This window comes from Gasterosteus aculeatus, chromosome 14 (genome assembly GCF_964276395.1).
Source record: "Gasterosteus aculeatus chromosome 14, fGasAcu3.hap1.1, whole genome shotgun sequence".
In the NCBI taxonomy this organism is placed as follows: Eukaryota; Metazoa; Chordata; class Actinopteri; order Perciformes; family Gasterosteidae; genus Gasterosteus; species Gasterosteus aculeatus.
In genome coordinates, this window is record NC_135702.1 from 14,111,005 (window position 1) to 14,126,578 (window position 15,574).

Consider the following 15,574-nt stretch of genomic DNA (forward strand, 5'->3'; position numbering starts at 1 on the left):
AACATAAATTATTTTAGTTTGTTATTTTTGGAGGTACTCCGGGGGAGAGAGCGATCTCTTAATCGGTACCCTCTGAAGACTAGAGAGGAAAAGTTAGCTTTATGGGTTAGGTAAGTAGGCCCAGAGAATGTTGGATTATCCTGATTATTTCTGCATATTGTTGTTTAAAAATGGCAACGTTTGAGTTAAGCCGATTTATAGATCAACCAAATGTTGAAGTTTTAGGGACATGTCGAAAAAGTGATTTGTCTCTTATTGCTCAACATTATGGGATTCCTTTTTCTAGAACACTAAGAAAAGCAGAGTTAAAAGATTGTTTAGTGGCTGGCTTGGTTAATAAAGGTGTTTTTTCGGCCATGGAGTCTAGTCCCACTGTAGCGGCGGAGTTGGAGGCACCAGCTGCTGCGGGAACTTCGCCTTTACGCGTATCGCGTGGTGGTCCAGTAACTCCCTTGGTGGGGGTTGGTGCGGAGGAAGGTTTAGCCTACTCGATGCCTAAATTTGAGCCTCTTTCTCTTTCCACAGAATCAACAGGGAGTCGCTCAGATGCACGTCTAAAACTACGTTTAGCACGGCTGCAGTTGGAGACCCAGGACCGAGCTCAGGCAAGGCAAGATGACTTGAAGCGTCAGATCGAAATGTATCGAATTGATGCTGATACCAAAGTACGACTGCGGGAGTTGGAGTTACAGGCTGCGCCCGAGGTACCAAAGAAATCTACTGTCAAAACATCTCTGGTCGAAGGTGATCCCGTTACGTCGCCTGGTCCATCACCGTCGGGAGGCGTTGACGAACCAGTTGGTACTGGTGGTGATTCGGTAGCGCCGTTTTCAACACATTTTGACGTGGCTAAAAACATCTCGATCGTTCCACCCTTCCGGGAAAAGGAAGTGGAAGCTTATTTTCAAGCTTTTGAACGAGTGGCGTTAGCTTTAGGATGGCCAAGCGCGGTTTGGGCACTAATGTTGCAATGTAAACTCTCAGGTAAGGCGCAGGAGGTATGTGCATCTCTCTCGTTAGAGGAAAGCGTACAGTATGAAGCCGTGAAAGCTGCAATTTTACGGGCATACGAACTTGTTCCTGAGCATTACCGACAACGGTTCCGTACCTCGAAAAGGGGCACGTCGCAAACGTATGTTGAATTCGCTCGGGAAAAAGGCATCTTATTCGATCGCTGGACCAAGGCGTGCAAGGTAACTGACTATAACTCTTTGCGAGAGCTGTTGCTGATCGAAGAATTTAAGAACTGTGTTCCTGAACGTACTGCATTGTATCTGAACGAACAAAAAGTCAGCACTGTTCAGCAGGCTGCGGTGTTAGCTGACGAGTATGCTTTAATGCACAAAACGGTGTTTTATAAGCGTCCGTCTGATTCTGGGGGTTCCGCCGTGAAGGAGAACGAAAATCTTTCCGACTCGAGAAGTAAATGGAGTCCTCCCAGTCCGAAATCTAATCGAGAATGCAGTTACTGTCACAAAATGGGTCATAGTATGGCTGAGTGTCGTACGTTGAAACGTAAACAAGAACGACAAGATTCTTCATCTTTTCAACCGCGAGGCTCGGTGTTGGTGAAAACTTTGTCTCCGGCGGTTGCAGTGTCCCCCACGACCCCAGACAGCTGTTTCAAGCCGTTCATATTCCGCGGTTTTGTTTCAGTAGGTGAGAGGGGCGAGGATCGAAAACCGGTAAGAATTCTCCGGGATACAGGGGGGTCTCAGTCCTTCATATTAGCAGATGTTCTGGATTTTGGTGTTGATTCCGCGTGTAATACCAGCACGGTGGTGCAGGGTATTGAAATGGGTTTTGTGACTGTCCCGTTGCATCGGGTGCACGTTTCGTCTGAGTTGGCGTCTGGATGTTTTGAGGTGGCAGTGCGTCCCTCGCTACCTGTGAGAGGCGTTGACTTTATCATGGGTAACGATATAGCTGGGGGTAAAGTCATGCCGGTGGTGCAAGTGGTCGACGTCCCGCACAACGACTCTCAGGCGGATGTGCTTGCTAGAAACCTGCCAGGGGTGTTTAGCGCCGTGGTGACACGAGCCCAAGCAAAACATGACCTTCAGGAAAGTAATATACTCTGCGATTCTGTGTTTCCCAAGATTCTGGGAACTGACGTGCTGGCTGATCCTCCAGAGCCGCCCAAAACGACTCCAGGGTCAGCTAGGAGCTTTGATCTCATTACTAATTTGCTTGTTTCGCGCGAAACTCTGATTGAAGCGCAGCGAGAAGATTTATCTTTAACTCCATGTCGGGCGAGTGCTGAAAAGGGGAAAATATCGCTGCGTAATCACCAGTTTTACTGGCACGATAAGGTGCTAATGCGTCACTGGAGTCGATCGCTAAATCCTGGGCAGCAAGACGATTGGAATGTGGTGCATCAAATTGTGGTGCCCTCGAAGTTTCGATCACAGGTCTTAGAACTGGCCCATGACCATCCTTGGTCCGGACACCTCGGTATCACTAAAACCTATAACCGGGTGCTCCAGCATTTCTTTTGGCCAGGTTTAAAAACTGATGTTGCACAATACTGCAAAACCTGTCACATCTGTCAGGTCAATGGGAAGCCTAATCAAGTTGTGCCGCCGGCTCCCCTCTGTCCTATTCCTGCCGTCGGCGAACCATTCGAGCGCGTGCTAGTTGATTGTGTCGGTCCACTCCCTCGTGCTAAGTCCGGGTGCCAATACTTGTTAACAATCATGTGCGTCGCGACACGCTTTCCGGAAGCCATCCCGTTACGTAACATCACGGCCAAGACGGTAACTAAGGCACTAACAAAATTCTTTACCACCTTTGGGTTGCCGAAAACGGTCCAAACCGATCAGGGTTCAAACTTTATGTCTCGCGTTTTCCGTACGTCCTTAAAGGCTCTTGGAGTGGCTCATGTCGTCGCAAGTGCCTACCACCCTGAGTCGCAAGGAGCTTTAGAACGGTGGCATCAGACGTTAAAATCCGCACTTCGCAAGTATTGCACCGAGACTGGAAAGGAATGGGATGATGGGGTCCCGTTAGTTTTATTTGCAGTGCGTGAGGCAAGACAGGACTCTCTCGGGTTCAGTCCGGCTGAGCTCGTGTTCGGGCATGATGTCCGGGGTCCTTTAAAAATGCTAAAGGAAGAGTTTCTCGATAGAGGTTTGTCCGCGAAAACAAACGTTCTCGAGTTGGTCTCACGTACTCGGGAACGTTTGCGAGACGCCTGTAATACGGCGAAGGAAGCGCTTTCATTGTCGCAAAAGAAGATGAAGAAACGCTTTGATACAAAAGCGGTGGTGCGTCGTTTCCTGCCTGGAGATAAAGTTCTCGTGTTGTTCCCCATTCATGGGACCACTCTCTCGGCCCGTTTTTCGGGTCCGTACGTGATCAAGGGTAAGTTGAATGAAACTAACTATATCTTGTACACTCCAGAACGGAGGCGAAAAACACGTGTATGTCACATAAATATGTTGAAACCCTATTTATGTCGTGTTGAACCGAAAGCGACCACCCCTGACGATCCGGTAGCTAAGGTACCCACCGAGCAGGTCTCATTGGTAACTTATGCTTTACCTGCCGACACTGAGGATGATGGGTTGCATGTCTCTATGGAAGTTTTAAACGGGGGGTGTTTCAAAAATTCGGAAGTCTTAACTTCACTCCCTTCTCAACTGGCCTACTTATCTCGCGAACAGCAACGGTACGTAATGGACCTGATAAAGGAGTTCCCAAATCTGTTCAATGACGTACCTCCCGGAACTAATGTCATCCAGCATGACATCGAAGTTGGCCGTGCAGGACCTTTCAAGCAACATGCTTACCGCTGTCCATTAACTAAGAGAGAGGCAATGAAAGCTGAGGTGCAATATTTACTAGAGAATGGGTTCGCTGTTCCGAGCAGTAGCCCCTGGAGCTCGCCGTGCATTCTGGTGCCGAAGGCTGATGGGTCCCTTCGTTTTTGTACCGATTTCCGAAAGGTCAATTCCGTCACCGTGGCGGATGCTTTTCCCTTACCACGTGTGGACGATTGTGTGGATAGTCTTGGGGGTGCAAACTACATCACCAAATTGGACCTATTGAAAGGTTATTGGCAGGTGCCCCTCACCGAGCGGGCTTCTAAAATCTCTGCGTTTGTAACCCCCGACGCTTTTCTGCAGTATACGCGTATGGCCTTCGGTCTCCGAAACGCGCCCGCAACATTTCAGCGGTTAATGTCCACAGTCTTAGGGGGGGTTCCTAACTGTACTGTTTATTTAGACGATGTTGTCGTTTACTCGTCTACGTGGGAGGAACACACGTTAACGTTGCATGACGTGTTTGGCCGATTGTCCGCTGCTTCCTTAACGTTAAATCTAAAAAAATGTGAATTTGTAAAAGCTTCTGTAACGTATCTAGGGAAGCAGGTGGGAAATGGTCAAGTGCGACCACGGGACGGAAAGGTGGCTGCTGTGCTCAACTACCCAACACCTACTACGAGGAGAGAACTACGTAGGTTCCTGGGAATGGTGGGGTACTATCGTTGTTTTTGCAAGAACTTCTCGACTGTTGTTGCGCCGTTAACAACACTGTGTAGTCCAAAAGTGGGTTTTCTTTGGACTAACGAATGCGAGCAGGCATTCCTGTCGGCAAAATCTCTCCTTTGCAGTGCACCGGTGCTGTCCGCCCCAGACCTGACTCGTCCGTTCCAGCTGGAGGTGGACGCCAGCGCGGTTGGAGTGGGAGCTGTCCTTCTCCAGGAGGGTGCTGACAACCTAGGCCACCCCGTATCATACTTCTCAGCTAAGTTCAACAGTCATCAGTTGAATTATTCAACCATTGAAAAAGAGACCTTAGCTCTGTTGCTAGCATTACAACAGTTTAACGTTTACGTGGGGGCTAGTGCGTCTCCTGTCGTTGTTTATACAGATCATAATCCACTTGTTTTTCTGAGCAAAATGTATAACCAAAATCAACGACTCATGCGTTGGGCCTTAATGGTTCAGCCGTACAATCTTGAGATCCGTCATAAAAGAGGCTCTGACAACGTAGTTGCAGATGCGTTGTCTCGCGGATTAATTTAGGAACAGGATTTTCTGTATGAACCCATGCAGAATCAGTTTTTCTTTTTCCCTCTAAGGAAGGAGGAAAAGAAAAAAAAAAAAAAAAAATGATTCTTCCTCTAGGGGGGGAAGTGTTACGGCCACAGCCTTCTGAGTTTGTTTTTGTGATTATTAATTGGTTTGGCCCTTCTGAGTGCAGGCTCCGCCCCTGCGCACCTGAGAGCGGTTGCGGTGATGGCTCAGGCTGAGCATATAGAGGGGAGAGCGACTGAGCGCCGGGAGAAGGAGGAGACCTGCGAGAGCGCCAGGCCCCGGCCTCAACACCAGGAGACCAGTGTTTTGTGTTCGAGCTACTATTGTGATATATTAATGTGTAAAACGGAGAGGCTGGAGGTTGGAAAACTATAAAAAGAACTTTGCATCGCTTCCTGCCTATCGCGTTTCTTTATGTGGCTGACCCCTCGGCTGAACGAGCCGTCACCTTATCGAGGGGTCCGTAACAGTGTGTATGTAGATCAAATATGCGCTCTAAAATTACAAAGGCCACTATCAACATGAAGGCGAACAAATAGAGAAAATTGTAACACTATCGTTATAAACCCCCACTTACTGGTTCTATGTAAGAAGATGCAATAAAATAGTCAAACACACGCACAAGAACTCAGGAGAGAAACAACAATCCAAAATGTGCAGGTCTTTTCTTCTTTATTACAGAGCTGATACTTTATTTGTAAAGTGCAAAAATTACATACAGCATATTGGGCCTTTATCAGATAGCATAGCATGACAATTGACAACGCATAAATGTCTGTGCTGTTGTTTTCACCCTTGATACTAGGAAAGAAATAAGAAGACTAATGCCCTCTGTGGTTGAATCAACTTGTGATATATAGTGAGGGAGGCATACCAACATGTGTTTATTACAAATCTAACAAGAGTATTTCAGCACATGATTAATGGTGGAGGGTTTTAGGCAATGGGGTCCCATTAAGATGCAAGTGTTAATATATAATGTGCATATGTGCAAAATAGATTATTAGAAAATAGATTATCAATACATTTTTTTAAAAGTGCTTTACTTTCTCTCAGTCCTTCAATGACAGCGGTCACTTGGTAGGTGCTCGTGCTCGGGGATCCAAGGGGATACGCCAAAACACTCCGCAGCCTTCCTGTCACACTCACAGATGAACATCTCGCACTCATTGTTCTTGTCTGGGGAAAATGGATCATAGAAAGAAGGACTGTGAGAATAAAGGAAATGGTGACAAGCATTCCTAGAAATTAAAGAAAGTTTAATTAAAACAGGATACATGAAAAAAAAATCCCTTTTGTCTCTGTATACTCACTGCCGCAGGTGACCTTCTTGTTATCCTTGTCACAGCTGTAGTCATAAAGCTCAGTATAAGGATTGTCAAAGACAGGCCAGCAGTCGGGGTGCTGCATGGCGTCACTGTAGCAAAGGTCATGCACTTGGCAGCACCTAGAGGGAAAATAAGACTAATTTGATTCGGATTGGACAAGGTAAATCATCTTTGTATAGTGTGAAGCCGAAAGAGTAGGTCGTGACCTATCCAGATCGTCCACAGGTGTGCCAGAGCCTCCCTTTCCGCAGTAGCAGCCATAGTCGGCGTAGTCAAGAGAAGGCCAGCTGTCAGGCATCACGCACAAAATCATGCTTCTGAACTGGTGCAGAGCCTTGGAGTCCAACGAGTGGGCTATAGCACGACAAGCGGGAACAGTCAAAACTTCTACGCTACTAGAAGGAGAAATTCATTAACAGCCACCGTCTATGCAAGTTGTCAGGTTGTGCTTACCAAAGGAGAGGCCCACAGCCAAGAGAAGCAGAGCGTGGAGGGTATTCATCCTAGAAGTCAGCAGGGTCAAGTGAAATAGCTCTCACTCCAGTATCAGGCCACTCTTTATATCGTGAGCGAGACCCTGAGAGCTGCCCTATCAGCTGTTCTTACGACACAAGGTCAGCATGTGTAAATGCAAGTAAGAATTCCCACACTCTGTCAGAAATCTCGTTTTGTCTCCTGTTCAGTTACAACCTCACTTCTCACCCCCAATCTGCATTAATTAAGTCCATTGCTTGATGACAAATAATAATAATAGGCTCTGTGTCGTACATTTGGCTTCAAATACATGCAAACCATCGCACACCCTTCAAACTCTAAAACCTAGGCGTTTTCTTCTGGCTCCTCTCTGGACTACAGATGCTCAGCCTCATGGTCAGCTAGAGTAGAGTTTGTGGGAGGAAGACTGTTATGTCTGAGAGAAGACTTATGTGTGAGAGAACAGCAGTCCCAAAAGATCAGAGCAGTGTACTAGAGAGGTGGGCAGAAGATTTTAATAACCTGCTTAATCAGTACTCTGAAACAGACCACACCATCCTGGAGCCAATGCCTTAATTTCCACCGATTGACCACCTCAACCAAACCCCGAACTTCCTTGAGGTTCTGTCAGTTGTCCGCTCTCTGAAGAACAACAAATCTCTTGGAATTGATCATATCCCTGCAGAACTGCTTAAACAGGGTGGCTACCTGTGTACAAGAGTGCTACATTAACACATCCTTAAAGTATGGGTTGATGAAAACATTCCACATCAATGGAGAGATGCCAAAATTGTTACCATATGCAAGACCAACGGTGGCAACCCCAGGGGTATATCGCTCCTTGCTACTGCTGCTGAGTCATTGCTCAGTTTGTCAACATCCTCCAACAGTTTCATGATGGTATAAATGCGAGGGTGACAATAAGAGTACAAGAGTCACAGTGCACAGTGGTCAGGCAGGGGTGTTGTGGTGGCGGGGTCTAGTTAGCTCAGCTGCAGAGGGGAGAGCGGGGGAGTGGTTCAGGGAACGGTGCCGGCGGGTAATGAGCACAGCTGAAAGTCATCCTGACTGATTGTCTCCTTGATATATAAACAGTGAGCGAGGGATGGAAACAGACACTCAGGGGCGAGGCCGAGGAGCGGATGCGACGAGTGACCAAACCAGTCTAAAAATAAAAGCCTGTTGTTACTCCCACCCGTGTGTCTGAGTGTCCTTCTCCAGAGATCGCTCCAGCACGGCTACAGGTGTGTACTAGAGCCAGTGCTCTTTAACATTTTCCTCCTATGAGTCACCCAGCTTCTCCATAAGGAAATTGAGGATAACAGTAGTTTATAGGCTAGATGGCAACCTCTTCAACATTTGGAGGTTGCAATCAATGGCCAAACTGCTCAGAGTGAGGGTCCTGAGGCTCTTGTGGCTCACACTACACAAGACCTCCACGCTGTCCTGGATGCAACTGTAAAGACCCACACCAGGATGGGGCTGACCATCAATAATCACCAAAACAGAGGAAGTCTGTCATCGGAGCACCAACAGCCCACCCACTCCATCCATCATTAGCGTTTCTGATAAGCACCTGACTAGTACCATCTTTTAAATACCTGGGCAGTATCCTTTCTACAATAACATCAACAGTGAGTTTCAAAGCAGAATCCAACAAGCTATCAGTTGCCTTTGGGAGACTTAGACGCTGGGTCTTTCAAAACAAATCTCCACACAAAAATCTCTGTGTATCAAGCTGTCTGCACCACCACTCTCCTCTACAGTTGTGAAGCCTGGGTCACTTACAGCCGCCACGTGAAATCTCTGGAGCATTTTCAAGAAGCAATGGAAGCCGCCATGGCCCGGCTTCTCCAAGCCCAGGCGCATCAGGTACGTAGCATGGCATCCCTTCAGGGGACAATCGACATGCTGGCCGAGAACCTAACCCCTCACGCTTCCCCAACAGCTCTACTCACAAAACAGCCCCCTGGAGACGGTGTGGAGGTCTTCCTTGCCGTCTTCGAACGAACGGCAGAATGTCTGGCCGGAAGACCGTTGGGCACACATTCTGGCGCCTTTTCTGACTGGGGACGCCCAGAGGGCATACCAAGACTTCGGGACAAGGGAGGCTACAGACTACCCAATGGTGAAGGGGGCCATCCTCGCCCACTATGGGCACAATTTAGCCGCGCCCAGCGGGTCCACGATTGGGTGTACGACCCCCAGGTAGGCAAGACCTACGTGAGGTGGTGTGGCAGCACCTAGACGTCTTCTCCGACCTGCCAGGCCGGACCACCATGGCCACCCATGACATAATGACAGAGTCACGAGTAAGGGTACGGGTGAAGCCGTATCGTATTCGCAAGGCAAGGAGAGAGGCCATCTGGAGGGAGGTGACTAGAATGCTCCACTGGGGGTCATTGAGGAGTCCCACAGTGCCTGGTCCAGCCCAGTGGTACTGGTGATCCAAGCCGGATGGTTCTTACAGTTTCTGTAATGACTTCCGTTGACTCAATGACGTCTCCCAATTTGATGCCTATCCTATGCCCAGGGTGTACCGAAGGCCTATACACGTCCATGGAGCACCAGCTACATTCGGAACACACGAACACGGCCACAATTTTATGCGGTTGTGACGTTTGCGTTTGTGAGTTACAAATATATTTGTTTTCAGTAAGTGTGTTTACACGTATCAAGGAAATTTGATTATAGTACTATAGAATTTATTTGAACTTTGTGCAGGCAATACAACTTTTACATTGTACTGTTGATTGAGTTGTCATGCACTTAATGTCTATTATTTGTAGTTTGTACATTTAGTGATTTATTTTGTAATGATTTAGGAATTGTGCGCACCTGGAAATGATATTTGAGTGTGGAATAAGCTAATGTTAATGCTTAGTTCCAATTTAGCCCTATTATTTACTGGTCCTGTTGTTGCACTACAGGCCAGGTTTTCCTCTCTCTTTGGAGACGAATGATGGCGAGCTGGATTACAATTGCTGGGAGCCTACCATCCGTGTAGCATCCACTGAACAGCCACTTCCTACTTCCTACTGTGTCCACAGCCTGCCCCCCCCGCACACTCCTCCATAGACTAGTGCTTCAATCCCATATTAAGGACATATTAATATCAGTTAACCATCCCGAAGACCTGTTACATCTTAGCGAGCTAGCCAGGAGCTGGTATGTACAGTAATTAACATTTTGATAACAACAGAAACAATTCATTTAGACTCACCAGTCCAGTTTACCAATGGACGTTTTTAGAAAACTCTGGATAAAAATTCCTAATGCCATTTTAGTGGATGGGTCGGTTGAAAAGAGTTGTCCGGAAGTCATAGATTTTCTTGATCAATACGGCGACATTAAGCGTGATGAGATTATTGATGCTAGTGATTCTGAATTTCATTATATGCTTGTTGAATTTGAGTCAGGAGCGTCAGTGGTAAAAATTGTCTCCACATATGCCGTATACATTTATTTCTGATACAACTAACGAATTTCGTATTAGAAATGTATCTCAAGTTTACACTTCAAAGTTGGGTGGTTCAAAGACTGATACCTATTTAGCTGACCTGAAAGAAATTTCTAAAATGTCTGGAAAGGATTATTCGATGGTTCTTGGTGAAATTATGTCACAGATACAACAAGCTATAGGTCAACTTCATCCTATTGCTGTCAATGTCCCTAAAATTGAACAAAAGATGGCTGACCAACCAAAAGAACCTTCAGAGCCATCTGTACCAACAGTGTCAGTATGAACAGCGCTGGGGAACGATTGATTGCACCAGGTGACCTTAATCCTCCTGAGGTGCAGCGCTATGTCGTGGAGCATGTGGTCCGAAGCAGTGATACATCCACGCATGCCACTCACCGGCTGAGACCATTCTCAACCCATGAAATGGATTACGACACCTGGCGGTCTGGCGTTGAATTAGTTCTGCGTGATCCAGCCATTTCTGATCTTCAACGCTCCAGAATAATTCCTGACAGCCTGCTGCCCCCTGCCTGTGACATGGTGAAACATCTAGGCCATGATGCGCTACCTGATGTGTATCTGCAGCAGCTGGAGTCGGCGTATGGCACTGTCCAGGATGGTGAAGAACTGTACGCCAAGTTCATGGATACCTACCAAAATCATGGAGAGAAGCCGTCTGAGTATCTGCGGAGACTCCAGGTGGCACTGCAACATGCTGTGAGGAGAGGAGTATCTGAGAGAGACATGGATAAACGTTTATTGGCTCAATTCTGCAGAGGGTGTTGGGACAATGGACTGATTTCAGAACTCCAACTTAAGCAAAGGAAATCAAGTCCGCCTTCTTTTGCTGAATTTGTATTACTCCTGCGAACAGAGGAGGATAGAGAAGCAGCAAAGGAGCAAAGAATGAAACCGCATCTTGGAGGAACTAAACAAAAGGTAACCACTCATGCTCACTTTGTAAAGAGGCCGGATGAAAAACCAAATCTGTGCACGGCAATAACAAATTTCATCAAGGAACTTTCACACCAGATGACAGCTATTCAACGACAGCTTGCTGCTCGCAACACCGGTCAGATCAACCGATATCAGCCATCAGCTGAAACTGGGGAGAAACGCCAGACCAGCTTCCTCCAATCCAAAACCTGGGTTTTGCTTTCGCTGTGGGGAGGACGGCCACATTAAGCCTCAGTGTGATTCTGATCCGAACCCAGAACTGGTTATAGCCAAGCGAAAGCAGTATCAAGACAGGCAGCAGAAGTGGCAGAGACAGGATCCATCTGCAAAGAAGCATTTAAACTAGCTCCAGTTCCTGGTGTGGGACACCCAGGGGCTAAGCAGGATCAAATTTGTCCCGCTAAGAGTGAGCTTCCTGTCAACTGTTCTGAGTTGCGGTCTACATCACGGAGAGTACCAAAAGGACTTATAGGATCCAGATGTACCGCGGATGTCAGAGTCGCCGGTCACCAAGGTTCCTGTCTTCTGGATACAGGGTCCCAGGTTACGACCATTCCGGTTTCCTTCTACAATAAATGTCTCTCCGATCAGCCAGTTCAACCCTTGAATGAGCTACTCCATGTTGAAGGCGCAGCAGGCCAAAATGTTCCATATCTTGGCTGCATTGAAACTATAGTGACTTTTCCTAAAGACTTTGTGGGAAGCATCATCACTGTTCCAACTCTTGCACTCATTGTTCCGGATTTCAGACCAGAATTTTCCACCTCAATCCTGATTGGCATGAACACTCTTGAAACGCTCTATGACCAGTTTCAGCAATTCGGCAAAAAAAGCGACAATTCTTCCTTCCAACCAAATGCATCCAGTTACCGAGCTGTACTACAAACTCTCCAAGTGACCAATCAACAAAGCTGCAGCGGCCATCTTGGAGTTGTAACTCTGCTCAGTAAGTGCTGAGTCGACTACAAGAGTATGGATTGAAACTATCGCCTCAAAAGTGTAAATTCTTTCAGACATCAGTCAAGTATCTAGGACACATTGTTTCTGAGAATGGTGTTGAGACTGACCCAGAGAAGGTATCTGCACTAAAATCCTGGCCAGTTCCCACTAATCTCAAGACCTTAAAATCCTTCCTTGGATTTGCCGGCTATTACCGCCGTTTCATTAAGAGGTATTCAGCCATTGCAAAGACGGTCAACGACCTGACCCGTGGATATTCTTCCACAAGAAAGAACTTAAAACCCCTTGACTTAAAGGTGCATCAGTTCGATCCAAAGCAACCCTTCCGTTCTCGGTGGAGTCTCACTGTCAACTTGCTTTCACTTCCTTGATTGAGAAACCAGTGCACCAGTCCTGGGCTTTGCTGATCCAAAGCGCCCTTATATTCTGCATACGGATGCAAGCACAATTGCAGAGAAGATAAAGACTTGTGGACGGTGTATTCGTCGCAAGACTCTTCCTGAGAGAGCCGCTCCTCTCATCAGTATTCAAACTTCTAGGCCACTTGAACTCATCTGCATGGACTTTCTCAGTCTTGAACCAGACACCAGCAACACTAAAGACATCCTTGTGTTAACAGACCACTTTACTAAATTCGCCTTAGCTTTCTCCACCCCAAATCAGAAGGCTAGGACAGTGGCCAAATGTCTGTGGGACAATTTTATAGTCTATTATGGGATACGAGAACGACTACATACAGACCAAGGGCGGGACTTTGAGTCCAAACTGATCAAGGAATTATGTGAAGTGGCTGGAACCAAGAAGTGTCGGACGACACCATACCATCCTCGAGGGAATCCGGTAGAAAGATTCAACCGCACTCTGCTCAACATGTTGGGGACTCTGGAAGCAAAACAGAAAATGAAATGGAAAGACTTTGCTTACAATTGTACAAGGAATGAGACCACAGGATATACACCATACAAGCTGATATTTGGACATTCTTCCGGTCAACCTGGCTTTTGGGTTACCGTTGAGTGGGGAAAAACGCCAACCTCATTCACAATATGTCCAAAATCTGAAGTCCCGGTTGAAAGAAAGCTACGATATTGCCTCGAAGAACGCAGTCAAAGCATCTGAAAAGAACGAGGTCCGCTTTGATCAAAGAGTTATTCCTTCAAGGTTTGAGCCTGGAGACAGAGTGCTTGTGAGTAATGTTCGATTGAGAGGTAAACACAAGCTCAGTGATAAGGGGGAGCAGGACATCTACGTTGTGGTAGATCAAGTTGGAGACTTACCAGTCTATACAGTGAAGCCAGAGCAGCATGACGGTCCTAAACGCACTCTTCACAGAGATATTTTCTTACCATGTGGTTTTCTCCCTGCTGTTGAAGAGCCGTCCATTGAGGCCAGTCCAGTCTCGAGGCCAAGAGTGCTGCAGCAGTGTTAGGTCCCTCCTGACTCGGATGTCTCTGAAGAGTTGTTAGTCTGGACCCAAATCCAATTAAAATCACTGGAGAAGTTTTACAAGAAACCTTAATCCCTAAGGGTTGCCAATGACTATCTTCCTCCATCAATGACATCTGTGAGTGAACCGGCCGTTAATGAAGGATCAGTGAGTGAGCCCTTTACCTGAAGAAGAGAGGTTACCTGTAACTCCTGACCACTTACCTGAAGCTGACGAATCTGTAGCACTTGATGAAATTGACTTACCTGAACAGCTACCTGTCTGAACCCGAAGAAGAAGAGTCTGTCGAGCTACCAGTGGAAAGAAACTTATCGTACTACCAGTCTCTTCGTGTCAGTCCCGAATTGATTGAAATTCCACTCACTCAAGACGCTGAACAGTCTGTCGGTCCTGAGACGGTAGTCTCTAGTGTCTTTGAACCCTTAAACTTTGATTTAACTCCTGATTTAGTAGAACCAGAAACCGGTCCAAGACATTCTGTGCGTCAACGATTACTGCCTAAAAGGTTGCAGTACAGTTAGCTTGGTAATCCCCTGATATCTGTGGTTCAAACCCTTTTACACAGTATATCTGAGGCATTAAATCCTGCGTCTACCACCAGTTCAGTTATTCACGTGGTGTAACATGCAGTGCCGTCTGGGCCTAGAAGAGGCTTCTTACCTGGGATACCGCATAGCACCGGGCAACGTGCGATGCCAGGATGCCAAGGTACAGGTCATTCTTTGCTGGCCACGACCCAATACCAAGTGCCAGGTAAAATCTTTCCTAGGTTTGGTGGGGTATTACCAGAGGTTCATTCCCCGCTACGCAACTATGGCAGCCTCCTTGCATGACCTGACGAGAAAGGGGGGGCCAAAAAAGGTCAACTGGACCCCCGAGGCTAACGGGGCATCTGAGTGCTAGTAACGCCTGTCTTCTCCCTCCCATTCCTAGTCCATACCGACACCTCGGAAGTGGCACTGGGGGCGGCCCTATCTCAGGTACGAGACGGCGAGGAGCACCTGGTGATGTATATCAGCCAAAAGTATCTGCCAAACGAACGCGCTTACTCCACGGTGGAGAAGGAGGCGCTTGTCATAAAATGGGCACTGGACAAGCTTCGCTACTACCTCCTGGAGCGGAGCTTCACCCTGGTGACAGACCACGCACCCCTGAAATGGATGGCGCAGGCCAAGGACTCAAATGCAAGGGTCACCCGCTAGTTCCTGGCCCTCCAGGACAACAAATTCACGGTAGAGCACCGGCCGAGGAGGGAACATGCTAACGCGGATGCACTGTCCAGGCGGGATACTTTTATGTGGGCGGTCCGGCGGGGTCCCGGCTTCCTGCTGGGGGAGTTGTGGCAACCCACGGGCGCAGCACCCTGGACAGCGCCTCAAGAGATCAGCACCAAAGGAAGGGGCACTGACGAGCAAGAGGTCAGGTGACCAAAAGGGGAAACACCCTGCCCCCTCTGGAGACAACAAGCGGTTCATGAAGGTTGGCCACACTATAAAGGACCAACCATTCCAACAGCCAGGGGAACTACACGTGAGTAGGAGCTGGCCTCACGCCGGGGCTTTTTTTGGCAATCTGCTCCACTTTCATATTTATACTTAAAGCATTTGCAATGCAAGACTTTGCAATTGTAATGATTTTCACAGCGTGGTATTAGTATTTTTACTTAGTACAGTATCTGAATACCTTCAGCACCACCATAATGGTTGAAGTCCGCAAATATCTAATTGACCTTGCTGGTCCATAAATCACCAAGAAAGGGCAGCAACGTGTAGCACCCTTGTGTCCAAACTATGCGACTATGAGGTACTGTGAGACCAGATGTGCAGAGACATGGAAAATCCCAGACTGTGATAAGGGCAGCAGTGATGTGAGGCTGTGACATGAGGAGACTCCACAGGCTTCA

General features: G+C 47.4%; 2 protein-coding genes across 2 annotated transcripts; one reads left to right on the forward strand and one right to left on the reverse strand.

The window, feature by feature from the left end:
- The first annotated feature begins 14 nt into the window (after window positions 1-14).
- Window positions 15-5,434, forward strand: LOC144388260 (uncharacterized). Its single transcript, XM_078088469.1, has 2 exons — window positions 15-4,458; window positions 4,584-5,434. Exons 1-2 carry the CDS (start codon window positions 171-173, stop codon window positions 4,715-4,717), a joined length of 4,422 nt encoding a protein of 1,473 aa, XP_077944595.1. The 5' UTR covers window positions 15-170; the 3' UTR covers window positions 4,718-5,434.
- A 263-nt stretch (window positions 5,435-5,697) lies between these two features.
- On the reverse strand, window positions 5,698-6,921 carry LOC120831982 (phospholipase A2-like). Its single transcript, XM_040197968.2, has 4 exons — window positions 6,824-6,921; window positions 6,577-6,724; window positions 6,356-6,489; window positions 5,698-6,221 (listed from the first exon to the last, which is right to left on the reverse strand). Exons 1-4 carry the CDS (start codon window positions 6,870-6,872, stop codon window positions 6,103-6,105), a joined length of 450 nt encoding a protein of 149 aa, XP_040053902.2. The 5' UTR covers window positions 6,873-6,921; the 3' UTR covers window positions 5,698-6,102.
- Between the last annotated feature and the right edge of the window lie 8,653 nt (window positions 6,922-15,574).